Genomic DNA, 18,743 nt, shown 5'->3' with positions numbered 1-18,743 from the left:
ATACACATATACACTTAAATGGCTTAAATATAAAAACTATACCTAAAATAGAAAATACCTAAGTCAAATCCTAGCTCATAAAATCTACCTAGTATATATAATATTCTCATTTGCATATATGTGTAAGTTTTTTCTCCATTGAATCCAACAATATGCATCATTTCAAAATCAAAATTCTTCGTGTTACCAACCATGGGAAGAAATGAGAATACTTTTAAAGTATTTTTGTTAATAATGAAAAAAAATAGTTTTGTTTCCTGCAGGTGGTCTGGTTAAATACAAAGAATGAAAAATGAAACAAACTCTGAAATTTTTACATTAGAAAGACAGAGGTGTTTCTTTTTTCAGGGGAAGGGAGAAACCTTTCATTGCTCAGTATTACTTCCTCAGCACCTACAAACAATATCAGGTTTCTGATTTTAAAAATCACCATTTCTGAGATAGGAGTTTTCACCCCTGCTAACATCTACAATAAACAGTAGATGCTGAAGACACCTGTTCACATCTGTTCTCCAAAATTAGGAAATAGTTCTGAGTAAACAAAAGCAATTTCTTGGCCAAGTCCTAGGCAGGGAAAAGAACTAACAAGGTATTTTATACCCCTGAATATTACAATTACAAATCTGAGTCTTTATATTTGAAATGAACACATATGTCAATGATTTTTTTTTTTCCTAAAATGAGCCAGTAACATATGTTCCCAAGTTTTGATACCAAAATACAGTCCCAAAGGATTATGTCTGGCAGGAAGATCCTTGCCTTTGTGAGGAGGCCTCGGGTTCCAGAACTGATTCTTCCAGGCATTAGCAATGATGTGTTACCCAGAAGAGTTATATACCATGAAGGAACCTGGACAACATCATCTGCCTTGCTGGGCTCAGGATTCTTGGAAAATCAGTAAGATTGTGGTGAGGAGTCACATGCTGGCTTTTTCTACCAGCCTTCTTTTGGCTATAATATCACAAAACAAACTTTCTGATTTCCTAGTCATCACTAAAGGCCCAGTCAAATGTATGCTCACTGCAAAGAGCCTCAAATTCATGTGCAAAAGAGGGACCTTGTTCTCTGGGCTTCTATTCTACTCTGTTCCTATTTGACTTGCCAGCTGCCTTCTCTCACTGGACTGTAATGATCATGAATGTTTATAAAATAATCAGGATATATATATATCTTGTTTCTACACCAAGGGCTCTGCCAGGGCAGAGAGTGAGGAAAAAAAATCACTACTGTTATCTTGAGCACCTATCCCTGGGCCTGTCATTAATAGGAGCTCAAGAAAGTCCTGTGCTGATTGATGATGGTACCAGTAAACTAGGACTTTCATACACTGCTAGTAAGAGCACAAATGGTGCAACTCTAAAGCTGATCTGGCAATATCTGACAATACAGCTGTCAGAAGCATCAGCCATGTTGGGCATGGTGGCACATGCTTATAATCCCAGAGGCTCGGGAGGCTCAGTCAGGATTGCAAGTTCAAAGCCAGCCTCAGCAACTTAGCAAGACCCTGTCCAAGATTAAAAAATAAAATATAGGGCTGGGGATGTGGCTCAGTGGTTAAGTATCCCTGGATTTTATCCCAAAACTAAAAAAAAAAAAAAAAAAAAAGAAAGAAAGAAAGAAAGAAAGAAAAGTAAGAAGAAGCATTAGCCATACCAAGAGGGGACTGAGGCCGGGAGGCATGCAGGATAATTCTAGTCTGGGAGACAAGACTGAGCTTCCCACCCTCTGATCAGCTGTGGGATCTTGGCAATTCCCTCCACATTTCCCAAGTGAAGGTTTTTTTGCCCACACAATGATGGAGTCAGATGATAATCTTGCATTCTATCCATAGCAAGTTCTCAAAACAGAATGAGGAAAACAATATGGAAAGATGTTGATCTTTACCAAGATAACCTCAGCCTCAGCTGGCAACAAGGTCCTCTACTCTCATTGCTTGAGCTTTGGGAGATATATGGAACTCCTCTGAGCAAGTATGCACCTGGGAGGCTCACCCTAACTCCAGGGGTAGCAGGTCCTTGGCCTAATATCACCTCTTCCTGCTCCCCATGATCTGTAGTCCACAGACTATAGTTCCATGACATCTTAGTAGGTGGTCACACAAACATGCATAACATAAACTGGATCCTTGCTCAGAAAGACATGATAAATACATGTCTACAACACAAATCTTTTGAAGCTTTGTTCTGTCAACACAGCTATGAAATCTCCAGAAGGGTCTGTGGTGTGTTCAATTCCCTTAATTTATTTTTCCTTAAAGGAGCATATCCTAGGCCCACTGTTCAACAGCCTATTCTTTTTTTTTTTTTGGTACTGGGGATTGAACCCAGGGCACTTGGCCACTGAGCCACATCCTCTGCCCTAGTTTGTATTTTATTTAGAGACAGGGTCTCACTGAGTTGCTTAGTGCCTTGCTTTGAACTCGTGATCCTCCCATCTCAGCCCTTGAGATTACAGGTGTGTGCCACCATACCTGACTCAATAGCCTATCCTTTGAGAATACTGAAAACCTCTGATCTGTTTCCTCATTTCTAGAAACCAAATTCAATATGCCTATCCTCTCTTGCTTAGCTGCCCTTGCAATAGAATTAGACCTAAAGATTCTAAAAGCCCTTGAAAATCGATACAAAGTACTCTAGAGCTTTAAAACCCATTGAAATATAAGTTGGAAATGAACCAAGGAAGCATCTACAGTGAAGTGCTCAATGCCTACCTTCCTAGTATGCTACCTGGATGTAACAGCCCTCAAATCCTTCCATTTTAGATGGTACCCACCTCTCCACTTTATTCCCATCCCCAGACTACAGCTGCCCAAAGTAAATTAGGGGCCATTCAGTAAACAAGTTGGTTTTGAAGATTTCATAAAATGAAGGGGGGCTAGTTCGTTCCTCTCCCACACCTGTTCCTCAACCATCATTTAGGGTCCCCTACCAGGCAAGGGGATCAACTCACCCCCTATACTCTCCCCTCACACCTCCGTCCCTACCCTATTTTCCTCCCACAGCTTGGACCTATGGAAGAATAAAATCCCTCTGTGAATTCCCTACCAGCTCCAACAATGTCCTAGACTCATTTTAGGCTGACTCATGAACTGAATTTAAAATTTTAGACAGAGGATTGTTGAACAAAGCTCTGAAACCTCTGAGACTCTGTACTCTTATGGGCACGTCAGCTCAAATAACTTCTAGTGCCCTGGTTTCCCCATGTGTGCAGGAATAGATTAATGATGACTCTTAAAATAACATATTCAAGAATTACCTGTGATGTTAAAAATAAATAGAATAAGATGGGCAATGTTTAAATATGTTATGCTAAAATCTACAATATAACCCTTAAAAAATATAAAATCACATGGAAAAAGTTACTATAAGGTTAAGGTAACAATAGTGCCCAAAGAATGCAATAGGATGTTTCTAAGTAAAAGCCACCACAGAAGGGTCACATAACCCTTCCCTTCCTCCCTTCTTCCTTCTCACCCTCTCTCCTTTCCCACCCCCTTCTTTCTTTTTCAAGGCAGAATTTTATCATTATAGACAATATATCCAGGGAATAAAAAAGATTCTGTAGTGATTGATGAAGACACATAGTTTGCCCACAGCTCTGAGGTTTTATGCAAACAGTGGTCTCTTTGTACCTACTTGTTTCATTCTCCAGTTGTGGTTTCTATGTGTAGAAGGTAGAGGTGGGACAGATACGGGCTGGAGCTATCTCATTTCTAACACTCCAAGACCTTGTATCTTACAGAGAACTAACAACGTGGAAAGATTTAAGGGCCACGGCCACATGATATGTTCTATAAGATGGTGTTTGAAGTGGCAAGGCAGGCCTGGTGGGTGAGGGTAGGAAGCTTCTATGTAATTTGTTAAAATAAAGGAAACCTCAAGTCTCCTTTTGTGATTTAAGAGGAAGTCAATCAAGACCAGTTTGTAGTTTAACTTGGCCATAGCTTGGCTATATTTTAAACAGCAATGATTATTATTGGTTTTAAAAATAAAACCAATATTTTCAAAGAAATATCGACTTAAAAAAAAGTTCTGCTGTTGCTTCTGATAAAATCATGCTCCAAATAAATTTTTAAAACTTTAGCAAAAAAATTATGAGCTAAAACAACAGAAGGAAGTATAGCTCCCAGATCTGGAGGGATGTACTGAGGTTTATTTACCACCTATGATTGGTTCTCTGGTACAATACTGTTTAATAGAATCATTTATCATTCTATATCCTTATTTGATTTAGCTTGTTATACACTAACCAAAATCTGTCAGCTCTAATGGCTAAAGAAAATACATAAATTTAACATAAAAATTATTACCTACTCTTGTACAATATGAATTTCAATAAATACAGCTTGAACCAGGATTATTTCTTTCAGAACAAAGCAACCCTCCCTTTCCAACACCCCACCCTAAAATAGAAAAACACACACATCACAACCATACATGCGTTATTTTCTAAAAAGAGGCAACTTGGGCTGTGTCAAGGCTAACAAACAGAAATAGATTTTACTCCTGGCCAACAGCTCAAACCATCCATCAGGGTAAATTGAAGATGTTTTTGGAATTAGTGTACAAGCAGACACACCCTGTTTACCCAAAACTGTAAAACATGACAATTTCCACACTAACAGTCTCCATCCCAGAGTAGTGCTGGAAAATTATCAGGGACAATTTCCTTTCCACTGTCTTTTACTCCTGAATGCAAATGGTAGATCCTTGAGTTTACAAGGGGGTAGGGGTAGGAGTGAATAATAAACTTTAATTCTTATGGTTTCTAAAACTAGAAATAATTTTGAAAGAATGACAATAGATTTTATTTTATTTCTTTACTTTTGTTCCTGTGGTGTTGGGGATCAAACAGAGGGCCTTGGGTATGTTAAGCATGCTCTCCATCACTGAGCTACATCTGTGTCTTGAAAATGGATTTTAAATGTCCTTAAAACCCAGAGGGAAATGGAACCTCAGTTTAATTTTCTGGCATTTAACCAAGAAAGCCAAACCAGCAATACAGCAGGAGTACAATCAGAAAGAAGGACACGCCCTTCCACCAGGCCACAGGCAGAACATAAACATAAACTTGAACTGAGCCCCAAATTAATACCACCAGCAATCACAGGAGCACACTCATGTCGGAAAGAATACAGCTGCCTTCATTAATGTCATATGCAGAATACAAATGCATGCACGGGCTCTCACAGAACATATACATGGCTCTCTCTTACCTCCAACATGGGCCGGGCACTATCATGGACAGATAGAATATGTGTCACCTTGTTCTTGCTCAATTGCTCTGCGTCTCTTGCATCTGTCATCCAAGAAAGGGGATGGACAATTTAATATTCTCTGCAAATTAATTACAACACAACATGACTTGTACATTTCTTTCTTGAAATTTCATAATTGACCCTATCTAGAACAATCAAATGGAAGGAATTTAGGGCTACTACTTTATGCATTTTGCCTAAATTTATTTCTGACTGGCATATCTTTTGATCCAAAGTGTTGCTCTAAAACTTAAAATGTATTTAAATTAATAAACATTATGATCATGATGGCTGTTGTTCAAGAACAGTCATTTTATGAGGTCATTTTATAATCAGCATGTATAAGCCACTCATCCTCAGGTCAGTCTTTTTATACGAGACATGTAACAATAAAGATGTTTAAAATATTTAAAAGCCCAATTACCTCTTAATGATTAGTGATCTAACTTGAAACTAAATACTAAAGATCACTTACAAGACAGAGGAAACTTCTAGGTATTTCTTGACCTTGACATCAAAAGCCGGGAAAAGTCTAGACTGAGGTAAGACTGTGGTTTGGTTATATATTTATATTCACTTCCAAGGAAAGGAAAAAATGGAAGATATTTTAGAAATTCCAAACAAAATTGTCTATCAGTTGTCAATGGACTATTAAGTTATCTGCATATGATACCATGCATTCCTACTACAATGTGTTACTTTACCATGGGCCCCCAAAGCAATGGCTCAACAACCACAAACTGAAACTTCCAAAATGGTGAGCCAAAAAACATGGTAAGTTGACTGCCTATTATATTTATTATAGTAACAGAAAGCTGACTAACACAGGCAGGAACAGGAATCCTTTAGGAATCCATAGGCAGCTGGTTCCCACATTCATACTAAAATGCATTTCGCCAATCATTGCCAATATGTGTATTTTTAGACAAGTAGTGAAACAAGATAAATTGGAGCTTTTGAAGCCCACAGACAATGTAGCCAAATGGGAACAGACTGATGAAGCAGGCTCATATGATGGTCTTCTCCAGGGTTCTCCCAGATTCTAATTCTTCCAGCATTTGAATCTTAACAACCAATATTTATTTAAATGTATGATGGGCCTGCCATATCCAAGGGTTTCACATTCTGCAATATCAGATAAAAAATTTGAAAAAAACTGCATCTATATTGAACACATATAGACTTTATTAGTCATTATTCCCTAAACAACACAGTATAACAACTATTTGCATAGCATTTATATTGTATTAGGTATCATAGGTAATCTAGAAGTGATTTTAAAATATACAAAGGATGTATGTAGGTTATATGCAAATGCTATGGAATTTTATATAAGGAATGTGAGCATCCACAAATTTTGGTATCCATGGGGTATTCTGGAACCAATCCCCAGAAGATATGGAGTGAAGACTATACTTTTTTCTTTTTATAATAGCTTTATGGAGATATAATTCACATGCCATAAAAATTCACCTTTTTAAAAGTGTACAGTGTGATGATTTTTAGTACATTCACAGAGTTGTGAAACCAGCACTACACAACTTATCTCATAATCATAATCTAAATATAATTTTATAATATAGATTAAGATTTTTAAAAGGTGGTTTAGGGATAATGTTATACAGATGTGAATACAGAACCCAATCAATACCACATACAAACCATGGACTACAGAAAAGGGAAGTGACCTGACCCAGTCCGATGCAGCTCTCCTGCTGCCTGCTTTATCTCACTCAGTGTTACCTGCACAGGTGCACTACTTTGAGATTACCTTTTCCCATAGGCTCCATCCATGAATTTGGGAGTCACTCAACACTGCTAGAGGATGACAATGGGCTTTTCATTCCTTTTTTTCACATTTAGTTTTTGATACATACAAGCATACAAATTGTACATATGAATGGGGTGTCATTTGATCTTATGATGCATGTATATGTTGTAAAATATTTAAATCAGATTAAACATATCAACTCAAACATCTATTTTATTTTATGATGAATACTTTCGAAATCGTTTTTTCTAGCTTTTTGAAAGATACAATACATTATCATTACCAACAGTCACCCTGCTATATGACAGCACAACAGAACTTCTTGCTTCTATCTAACTGTAACTTAGCGCCTACTGACCCACATTTCCCCATGCCTCCTCCCAAGATCTTGTCTTCTTACTGACATCAAATCATTGGTTTCTCTGGGTGGCAACCTAGGGCCATAGGATTGGTCATGAATACAGATGTTAGGCTCAAAGTGGAGCCACTAGGGTGCACCAGCCTGCATATGCACAAGCATGTAAGTTTCCAGCAGCCTCCCAATTAACAGCATGGTATCAGAAATGTGGATTCCCAGGCCCACCTCAGACCTACTCTGTAATTAAAATTTGTACTTTAATAAGAACCCCAGTTCCTGTGTGCCTTGCAACCAAGACCTGGAGGGCATGGAGTGAGTGACCTTTGACCTCTTGTCAATGGAGCCCAACATGGAGTGTTGGTATATACTATTTCTAAAAACTACTCAGAGTCACTTGGAATAAAAAAAGCAACAAGTTCATAACCAACAGGAAAGTTAGAGGTTAGAATTCACATGTTAAAAAAAAATCTAGAGGGACATTAGCCACAGGTGTCTCAGGATATGGGGTTATTGAGAAGTCTCATCTTCTTTAGTATTGTTCAATCATGTTTGGATTTGTTGATCTGTTTTACTAATTGGCACACATTACTTTTATAATTAGGAAAAATAAAACTTTAAAAATATTGTTCCCAAGTATAAATGTGTTAATAAGTAACATGAACAGCCAATTACTCAGTGGTGATTTCTAACCAAATTCTTTTCTCCTGTCTGCCAAGACCTCTCTGGGCCCTTGGACTCTTGCGTACTCCTGCCTTTGTTTACCCTGGAGGCTTCCATGACTTCTGAAGAAACGAATACCTTCTTTACATAAAGTGAGCACTGAAATAGTAATGTCCACCAGTTTTGTCCCCTCTGGGTTGTCTATTCCCCACCTGGCAAGGAAGGCCCCATGGATACTGGTAAGACCTTACTGGGGTATCAGGGAGCTTATCTGAGCCTCTGTACTCAAAAGGGCAAAGTGACTCCACATGCTTCCTTAGGAAGGGGAATTACAGCTCTTGTTCTTAGGCTGATAACGAAAGTGAGCAGGGGCAGCCTGTCCTAAGGTATGGGGAATACCAGAGTGGCCACGGGAAATGAGCTAGTCTGGCAAAAGACAAGCAGAACCATCTCTGAATAAAATTTAACAAAACTATATTGGGGCATGCATTAGAAATCACCCCTCTCAACACACCCTCTAGAAAAATGGATGTTTGGGTATGAAAAACTTCTGGAGTACTTGCCATTCTACTTCAGAGACTCCAGGGTCAGGGGAAGTAAAGCCTGCACCCTCTGCTCTGCTCTGAGCCCAGGCCACATGCTGAATCATTTCCAAACAATCTTCCAATCTTGTTTTATGTTCTACTTCCTAATGAGAAATTAACTTAAAGGCATCTAGAGTTTTGAATTATAACTTCTAGAGTTATGAAATTGGTGTAGGTGGGGTCAACATTAAGCCAGACACTTTCCAACCTGGAGTGGGAACTGAGACGGGGCAGCCAACCTGCTCTCATCTTGACCACACCCTGGCTCTGACGCTTTCTGGTGCTGACCTTGGGAACACTTTTCTATGCTTCATTTTCCTCATCTGTAAATGAGGGACAATGGTAAGAGTACCCACCTTAAAGGACTGCTGTAAGGACTAAATGACAGAAAAAGGCTTGGAACAGTGCCTGATATGTGGTAAACATATGGTCATTTTCATCATCTGCAAAGGGTTGGATGTGGTTTGTGCCTCAAGGGTTTATGCACTGGAAGCTTGATCCCCATTGTGGTGTTGCTAAGGTGCTGGCACTTTTAAGAGATGAGCTTAGTAGAAGGTAATCAGATCTGCTCTCAGAGGGGATTAATTCTGGGTTTGAGGAGTTAGTTCTCCTAAGAGCAAGCTGTTATAAAGTGGGGCCTCCCCACATGCTTGGACCCTCTGTGCATACCCAGTTTCCTTTCTGATTTCTCTACCATGTTGTGAGAATGCTGGTGTCATGCAATTGGTCCTCCAGAACTGTGAACTGAATAAATTTGTTTTCTTTATAAAGTACCAAGCCAGAGCAGTGTTTCATGCTGGTAAGCCCAGTGACTTGGGAGGCTGAGGAAGGAGGATTGTGCAAATTTGAGGCCAGCCTTAGCAAATTAGCAAGGCCCTAAGCAACTTGGTTATACACTGTCTGTAAAATAAAATAAATAAAATAAAATAATAAAAGTCGCAGTGGCTAAATGCCCCTGGGTTTAGTTCCTGGTACTCAAATAAATAAATAAATTACACAGTCTAATATACTACCACTATTATTATTCCATGGGTCTCAATCTGTGTCACCTCTGAATGTTTTCAAATTCACACTGGCTGCAAAGACATTCAAACCCAGGTTAAGCTGACAGAAGACCACCTCAGACTCCATGAAGTTGTTTGCTCATTCAACCTTGTCTGAACAACTGGGACCCACTACCTAATACAGTCTGTATCACCAGCAGACACGGAACTGAAGCTCTGTGACCTTGAACATGAACTCCATGCATATTACCCCCCCACACACAGTGAATAGCTTGTTCCCACCCTTCTAGATTTTTGTGGACATCTTCAAACAATGAGGGCTTTCTTTGTCAGCTGACATCTACATTTGCCTGTGCCAAGTTGTGAGGAAGCAATGAACCCCACCCACTAGCCCAGGCAGGAGTGGTTCTTTCTCGCTGCCACTCCCTGCTTTTCCTCCTGACACCTGGGCAGAACTTGCTGCTGGGTACAGGTCACTGCAATGGAGGGCTCCCAGCAAAGCCTCCAAGACCTGGCTCTGAGGGCTGGGTTTGAGGTGGAAAATCACCAGATGCTGGAAAACTGTGATTCAACGCAAAATTGGAGAAAGAGAAGGGGGAAAAAAAGGGAGTTGAAGACAATATGTAGGAGATCCCACTGGAAGGACAGAGAGTATTAAGGAAGGGAGGGGGTATGGACAAAAGGAAGGAAGAAAGGAGAAGGTGGAGTGGAGGAGTGGGAGGGAAGGAGATGGGGCAGAAAAGAGGAGTGACTAGTTTTCTTCATACGTTTCTTCTTGTTGTATTACACTAGGTTTACTGTATTTATAATTTAAAAGGAAGGGTAAGTGACTAAATGAGACACCATACTAATGCATAGATAATAACTGGGTTAATTTTCCTGGAGCAAGAAAGAGTCCACGTTTTCTCCTGGGCTTCCACCCTTGCTCACTCACACTGCCCAGTTGTCCGCTACAGATACAGCAAGGTATCCATACTTTATGAGCATCTATATTATTCTCAAGACAGTGACAACCTGAAGTGTGGTACACTTTACAGATAGGAGTGAAAATTTCCTTCATCAGGCACCAGACGCTGAGCTAATAGCATAACTGTGCTGTCTGGCTCGGCTTCACCAGGATGGCCCATGAGACTGATGTCACCATCCCACCTTGCATGCCCAGACTATATACTTCATCTGTGGACATGTAACTGGCTGTGAGTAGAGGGGTACCCGGCATTCCAAGGCAAGCCATCTGACATCTCTCTGCAGACCCCTTCCTGTTCCCTACCTGTCCCTGGACTCTGAATATTCTTGGATGAGAACACCTGCCTATATCCACAGGGCCAGCTTTCAACAAGCAGCAGAATGGATGGGTTAACTCACAGCACTATAGAGATGAAACATGACTTTTCTTTCCTGCTTCTTGCCAATGCACTGCACTAACATCCCTTTGTTTTATTTTTTTTGAGGGACAGGGATCTAACTCAGGGCTTCACACTCACTGGGCAAGTGCTCTACTGTGAGCTAAACTATGCCCTTTATTCCTTTGTTTTAGGTAAACTTCAAGCCTGGTATTTAATAAGTATTTGGTGAATTACTGACTGAATACAAAACAATCACATACTAATAAGAATAACTGAAGGCACCGGCAAAGGATCAAACACTTGAACAGGGAGAGGTGTGCTTAGAATAAGACCCTTAATAGGTAAAACCCCAAACGAGAACCCCAAAACTGTAAAGGATTCCTGTGTCATTGAATACTTAACAACACAATATGGATTTTAGTATAAAAGAGTTTCAAACATTTTCTTAATGCTGTGCATGGCGTACCCCTCTAAAAGAAGATAGCTTTCTATGAGTCAGGTTAAAATTCTGATATACTGTTGACAGAAGTACTAAATTTGGTCTGTGTTTATTTAAAATTTTCATTTGCAAACATACCTAGGAATTTTAAGAACATAGCCTAAACTCTGTTCTCAAACCTAAAGATGACCCCCATGAAAGCAGTTAACAGTAGCTCACTAAATAACTCTCTAAAGATATTTGCTTGGTTAATATATCCCACCAGGCACCCAGCCTGGCTACCACAAAGTACTCACTGCTTTTTCAGAACTACTGAGCTTACTAATTTAGGAACTCCAGTACTATTTTTAACATGTTCTAGTAGTAATTAGCAGCTGTCAGCTCCTTGTGCTCAATTCTTTTTGAGACAGATGAGGGGTACTAGAGTCCTACAGCAGGGTAGAAAGGGAAATAAACATTATTCAGAGAAATCATAAAGATTGCACCATCAGCCTGAACCTGAACTCACAAATTTAAGTAGCAGCCAGAAAACAGGAGCAGTTTTTTTTTTTTTTTCCCTTTTTTGCCTTCCTAGGGATTGAACCCAGGACCTTCTGCATACAAGGCAAACACTCTACCAACTGAGCTATATCCCCAGCCCTGAAAACAGGAGCAGTTTTGATTCTGCTTATCTTCCGGCTTATTGGGGGAAGGAGAACTGGCCTCATATGATCAGATTTGGTGCTTCCAACCCAAAACAGGTGTGGACTTGCCTGATTTTCCTAGGTTCATCCATCCTGTTAAGTGTGCCTCATCTCAGTGCTAAGGGACCAGTGTTTTCACTTACCCAAACTCAAATGTCACAGAGCAGAAGGCCCAGTCCCCTCCCTAGAAGCCCACCATCTGCTTGGTTCTGTGGATGAGTCAAAAATAGTCAATAGTTGATTGAAAATCAATAAATACTGAATAATCAGCAAAGAAATGTGTGGGAGGTCAACTCCAACAAAATTGGCACTCATGTTTCCCAGATGATTGTTTAAAAAAACATGCTTCTGAAATTTATTATCCATAGTTCGAAAATAAAAGTAATAAAGGATTTATTTAAATAAGCTACATTGCTGCTAAATGTGCCTGTTGCTTATTATCTTTTGATAATAATATTCCAGGAAGGGTAGAGTTAAGAGGAGGATCCAAGGTCAAGTTGGCAACTACACAGCCCCACACCACTCAGTGAGCCTTGGCTAAGGAGTCAGGACATGGGTGCAAATGATGGCTACTTCCAGGACAGATGAGTGTAGACAGTTTACACCTTGCCTGCAAATCATATTATGAGGAGTCTAAAAATGATCTTTTAAAAAGTGAACTTATTTTTGATGGAAACAATATAATGGTCTACCAACAGATGAATAGAAAAAAAAAATGTGGTCTCTCTACACAATGGAATATTATTCAGTCTTTAAAAAGAGGGAAATTCTGATACTTGCTATCATGCGTGTGGACTCAGGACATTACCCTCAGTGAAATATGCCAGTCATAGGACAACTACAGTTTGATTTACACTGCTAAGGACTGGGGAGGGAAAATAGGAAATTTGTGTTTAATGGGAAGAGGAGAAAGTTCTGGAAATGGAGAGTCATGATGGTTACACAATCAACCGAGTGAATGTAGCTAATGCCACTGACTTATTCACTTAAAAATTGTTAAGATGGCAGATTTTCTCAATAATTAAAAAGAGAACTCACCTTTGAAGTTGCCGATGTACAGGCCAGGCAAGATCTAGGAGAGAGACACAGGAAGTGAGTGTCGTAGACCCCAAGAAGACAGACAGTGTTGTGCAGAGGTGGAGCCCTCACCTGCACTGTGAGACCCAGTACAGCCTGGTATGTCACCTGCCACACCCACTTCCTAGAAACTCTCCTGACAGAGGGCATAGGGGACCCCACACTCTCAGCTCCAGCCTCCAGACTGTCAGTTGTCAGCTCTTTGTGCTCAATTCTTTTTGAGGCTGATTAGGGGTACTAGAGTCCTAGTAGACCAGGATTCCTAGGGTAGAAAGGGAAATAAACATTATTCAGAGAAATCATAAAGACTGCACCATCCATCTGAACATGAGCTCACAAATTCAAACAGCAGTCTTTTTTCTTTCTTTTTTGTGTTCCTAGGGATTGAACCCTAGAAGCCCACAGCCAGTAGGAAATCTGCTCAAAGGACCTGGTGATGGCTGCACATGTGTGACAATCAACTCACTAAGCTTAAGACCCAAACTGTATGCTGTCCTCCCTCAAGGGCTGAGGCAATCTGAGAGTCCCCTCCCCCAACCCTCCTGCCTACCTTTTCCTCTACTGCACTTTTCTGAAGGCCCTGACAAACCCTAAATTCTGCTGCCCAAAGCCTCTGCACATGTTCTGCCTACTGCCAGGCAGCTGTGAACTCACCCTGGTGAGGCCTGTCCTGAACCCCAAGACTGGGGGGTGACACTGCATCAATGTCCCCCACTCAGTGATGCTGTGGCAGGGCATGCCAAGGCCCATCCTCTGCTGCACTGGAAAGCCCCCTGAGTAGCAAACATACCCTGTCACTGACTGCTGCAGCCTTGGCTCCTGGACCATATGATTTTCATTCAATAAAGAATTGATAACTGCACGAATATACTCAATATCCTTAGGCTGATAAGGATACACATTTGCTCAAAATTCTTATCTTGCTAGTCCTTTGCATGGACACTGCTCTGAAATCTAAACATTGCTGCTATGATCTGAAGGTACGTGAAGTTCACTGGTTTTGCAGATGCCCAGATACTCAGGCCACACCCTCCTGTCAGCACCCACCCGCTGCCAGCTCAGGCCTCTCCTGGTCCCTATTTTCATCCACTCCCACTGAGAAGCCAAAAGCAGCCTGTGGTCATGTTCCTCACATGCGCTGACTTCATCAGGCATCTTCCTGACTATTGGCTGCCTTGCTACAAACCCATGACATGGATCAAATCACTGCAGGGGGTCTCCTGTGGTACCTGGCAGAGCCACAGGGTTAGCTTCTGTGTAGACCGAGAGGTCAGGGGCCAACCAGCCAAACTGAAACACTTCTGGGAATGAAAAGAGACACTGTGAGTGATTACTGTGGGACAAAAGGCAGAACCCAGAAGAGACCTGGGCAGGCGGCAGAAGGATTGCTCTGGATGACTCAATACCCAGGGACACAAAATTAGCCTGAAGAGTGTCCCATGGATCCTCAAGGTCAGTCATGTGCCCGATGGAGGTCACAGCAGGAGGCAGGCCAGGTTAGCTCTGTAGCTAAGAACTAGGAAACAATATTCAGAGGAAGACACCAGTTCCATTGCTAAGGAGCTCAACATTTGACAGGTTTTTCTTGAAACGCAGTCTTTAGGATTCTCCTGGGAGGAAGGGTGGGGTAGGTTTTTCATCATGCCTGCTTTAAAACATAAGAACAATGCAAGTTCATCTTGGAGACTGGCCAAGCTGATGTTCTCTGGCAGCTCATGGAGGCTGAGAGCTCTTCCATGTGTGAACTTTGATTCCCCAGGGCCTCTCCTATCTTTATTAGGATGTGATATTAGATATTAAAGGCCATCGCATGGCTCCTTTGGCTAATGGTGAGAAGAACTCCCTCTGACCAAACTTTAGTCAGGCTCCTTTGAGCCCTTTTCTCTACCAGACCTTGTCCTTGGCCCATGGAGTCCAGGGAGAGCAAATAATTCTGTAAATAAGCAAGTCTAAGGAGAATCCCTGACCCATGACCTTCACCAAGCTCCTTTTCCTTCATTCTTAATATCCAATCAGGTTTCTTTTAGAATTTTTCCATCCACTTCCTTGCCCTGTTCCTCGACTTTAAATCCCCACTTGCCCTATATTATTGGGAGTTGAGTTCAATCTCTCCCCTTGTTGCAATAGTCCTGAATAAAGTCCTCCCTGCCATTTTTAATAAGGGTCAGAATAATTTTTCTTTCTAGATGTGATTGCAAATGGCTCTATCTTCATGCAGTTGACAGTTATAGGCATGTTTGCAGGCCCGATGTCACAAAATGCTCTCACAATAGACAGAGGGTCAAGTGTTTTATTAGTTCCTGTTATGACACTTGGGATACAAGTCTGACTAAAAGATACACAGTCCTGTCCTCAAGGATCTTATCCCACAGGAAAGGTAGAGATGACCTGATCATTTGGGGGTCACAGAAGACTTTCAGGAGGCCTAACACTCAGGGGATCTGCTGTCCAAGAGAAACAGGCCAGGAGAGAAGGAGGGACTGGTAGGGGAGCAGTGGAATAGCCTGAAGGAGGAAGTCTATTCTCTATGGGAGGAAATGGCTGGATAGCAGGGAGGACTGGTCCTATGCTGTTGACACTGCGGTGATTGGACATTTTCAGGGTTGTAGCTTAAGTGCCACAAAATGAAACACCACTAAGATGTTTAAAATGCATGGAACTGTTAGAAGATCTTAAGTGTTTTTCCTTAATATATCTTGGAAATGTCATGCAAAAAAATAAAAGGTAAAATCATGTATATAGTACATGCTTTTACTACCATGCTCACCTCTGTGCAAGGGATCCTGGGGGTCAGAAGTCTGGGAAGGTAATTTTTGCATTTTTTGTTTTGCATAAGGTTTAGATGCTCTAATCATGTACATGCATTACTTCAGTTTACCCTTTGTTTTCTAGGTAGGCAAGAGGGATTTCTGGGGAAAAGATTATGGCACACTTTTGCTTTGTTTTCTTTTTTTTTTTGTACTCCCACTACCTTCTCTACTAAACATAACTAATATATTTTACATTATTTTTAAAATAAAAGAAGCAATGAGATTAGATCATCTCTGCACTCTAATGTTCTAGAGCCAACACTTTATAACTCCTAAATCCAACTATGGGAACTCAGCTCTAGCCTTCATCTTTAACTCCTGCTGGACTCTCCGAAACAGCTTATTATTTTCCCATTACCATTATCAATTTCTCCTGCCTCTTGATTGTACCACCTTCTTCCAGTCATCTTGAATGGAAAGCCCCCCACCAACCATCATGAACCCTCTGTCTTGCTTCCCAATTTCCTTCTAGTAGGTGAATAAGATCCTCACTTCCCTCTCTTCTAAGCCCAAATCCAGATCTCTAATTTATACATGGGCTACAGCAGTGGCCACTGAACTTATTCTCTGTCACACAGAATTAATTTTTGAAAGTCAAATTCTTACTGGGTTATTTTCCAGGTGAAAATGTTCAGTAACAACCCCTCTGCTAAAAAAACAATGGGCAAACATTTCAAATAAAAATTCAACATGGTTTCCATAGTATGTTAGTCACTTCAAAACACCTGGGATAAACCACCTAAAAGGAGGGAAGATTTATTTTGGCTCATGGTTTCAGAGGTTTCAGTCCATGGTCACTTGGCCCCATTGCTTTGGGCCTGTGATGGCACAGTACCTCATGGTGGGAAGCAACTGGTAGAGGAGGACTGTTTACATCATGGCAGCATGGAGGGAAATGGGCTACGATCCCAAGATTCCCTTCCAAGACACACCTGACTTCCCTTCACTAGAGCCATCCTTCTAAAGGTTCCACCACCTCCCAACAGCTCCACAGACGGCAGTCATGCCTAGTGTGTAGGCATTTAAAATCTGAACCATAAAACACAGGGTGGTTCCAAACCACCTCTGAAACTCCCCTTCTTTGCGATCTACAACCAAGCCAGGCAATCCTCATTTTTCCAAAACCCTTGTCCCATCCTGCTCTATCATCTTTTCTTTTTCTTTCAGTATTTTCCCTAAACAGAGAAGAGGTCCTCTGTGTTTAGGGTTCCTCATCCCTTGAGTATGCTCAAAAAATCACAAAGTCTATAAAGTACATTTACTTTCTTTTATTGGTTTCTCAGGCTCTGAAGCCCTTTCCTGTTTGGTGAACCCTCCTCCCCACGTTCCCACAGCAAGCTTGGTGGAAAGCAAAGCCTCTTACTACAGAGGCTGCAAGTACCAGACACCTGCTCATATAAGACTTTGCAGCTCTGGCATGGACACAAGACCTGAGTGCGGACCATAAAAGGCCTGTTGCAAACCATAAATCTGGGGACAACTTGAGCATCTTCTTTGGCAGCAGAAGGTATGTGCTGTTGGCACACTCAGCACCTTGTGGCTACAGCATGGGCATTTTGGGCAGCCCCCAAAATGCTCTCATCTAACCACTTACAGGATCTTTCTAGGAAGGGCAGCCCCTATGTCTGCTTTTCCTGACTTCTTGGCCATCTGCCCTGTTCTACCTAAGGCAGCTGCATCTGGAACCTGTTGCATATAACCAGGTCCTTGATGTGGACTTTTAATCCAGAAAAATGGCACAAATGCAGAAAGGCAAGCCAAAACCTTGAGGCAAGTCACGGGTACAGCACAGTCATTCCCGTCCTACCTTGACTAACAAATGCATAACTGCCCTGCAAGGAATAGCTCAAATGGCACTCTAGGATGCTGAATATCACAAGGATAGGAGATTCCACCCTCCTCCAGAATTCACTCAAGTCTTGTCTAGCATTTACTTCTTTCTTTCTTTTTAATTTCTCCTATCTCTGGTTGTATACAAAGTATATTTACACCAATTCATGTCTTCATACATGTACTTTGGATAATGATGTCTATCACATTCCACCATCCTTGCTAACCTCCTCCCCCCTCCCTTCCCCTCCCACCCCTCTGCCCTATCTACAGTTCATCTATTCCTCCCACGTTCCCTTTCCCTACCCCACTATGAATCAGCCTCCTTATATCAAAGAAAACATTTGGCATTTGTTTTTTTGAGATGGGCTAACTTCACTTAGCATCATCTTCTCTAACTCCATCCATTTACTGCAAATGCCATGATTTTATTCTCTTTTATTGCTGATTTAATATTCCATTGTGTATATGTGTCACATTTTTTGAATCTATTCATTTATTGAATGACATCTAGGTTGGTTCCACAGCTTAGATATTGTGAATTGTGCTGATATAAACATTGATGTGGCTGTGTCACTGTAGTATGCTGTTTTTAAGTCCTTTGGGTATAGACCGAGGAGAGGGATAGCTGGGTCAAATGGTGGTTCATTCCTAGATTTCCAAGGAATCTCCATACTGCTTTCCATATTGGCTGCACCAATTTGCAGTCCCACCAGCAGTGTATGAGTGTACTTTCCCCCCTACATCCTCGCCAACACTTATTGTTTAATGTCTTCATAATAGCTGCCATTCTGACTGGAGTGAGATAAAATCTTAGAGTAGTTTTGATTTGCATTTCTCTAATTGCAAGCGATGATGAACATTTACTATAGACCAATGGTACAGAATAGAGGATAAAGAGACTAACCCACAAAATTACAATTA

At 41.1% G+C, this 18,743-nt stretch overlaps 1 protein-coding gene across 7 annotated transcripts in view; it reads right to left on the bottom strand.

The window, feature by feature from the left end:
• Window positions 1–18,743, bottom strand: part of Dusp22 (dual specificity phosphatase 22) — a 62,708-nt gene that overhangs the window by 34,745 nt on the left and 9,220 nt on the right. For 4 of the 7 annotated variants that reach the window (XR_013091661.1, XM_076859104.1, XM_076859106.1 and 1 more), the window contains exons 2-4: window positions 13,252–13,441; window positions 13,141–13,174; window positions 5,216–5,298 (exon numbers count right to left, since the gene is read on the bottom strand). Coding sequence is in view for 6 of the 7 variants with exons in the window: in XM_076859104.1 (XP_076715219.1) it covers window positions 5,216–5,298; window positions 13,141–13,174; window positions 13,252–13,329 (195 nt within the window). In the remaining variant the exon portion in view is untranslated. The remainder of the gene's footprint in view (window positions 1–5,215; window positions 5,299–13,140; window positions 13,175–13,251; window positions 13,442–18,743) is intronic. The other 3 variants (XM_076859105.1, XM_076859108.1, XM_076859109.1) reach the window with 2 other exon arrangements.

The sequence above is a fragment of the Callospermophilus lateralis genome, chromosome 6 (genome assembly GCF_048772815.1).
Source record: "Callospermophilus lateralis isolate mCalLat2 chromosome 6, mCalLat2.hap1, whole genome shotgun sequence".
Classification (NCBI taxonomy): domain Eukaryota; kingdom Metazoa; phylum Chordata; class Mammalia; order Rodentia; family Sciuridae; genus Callospermophilus; species Callospermophilus lateralis.
The sequence above is the reverse complement of the archived record's forward strand: the minus strand, read 5'-3'. Positions and strand labels throughout refer to the sequence as shown.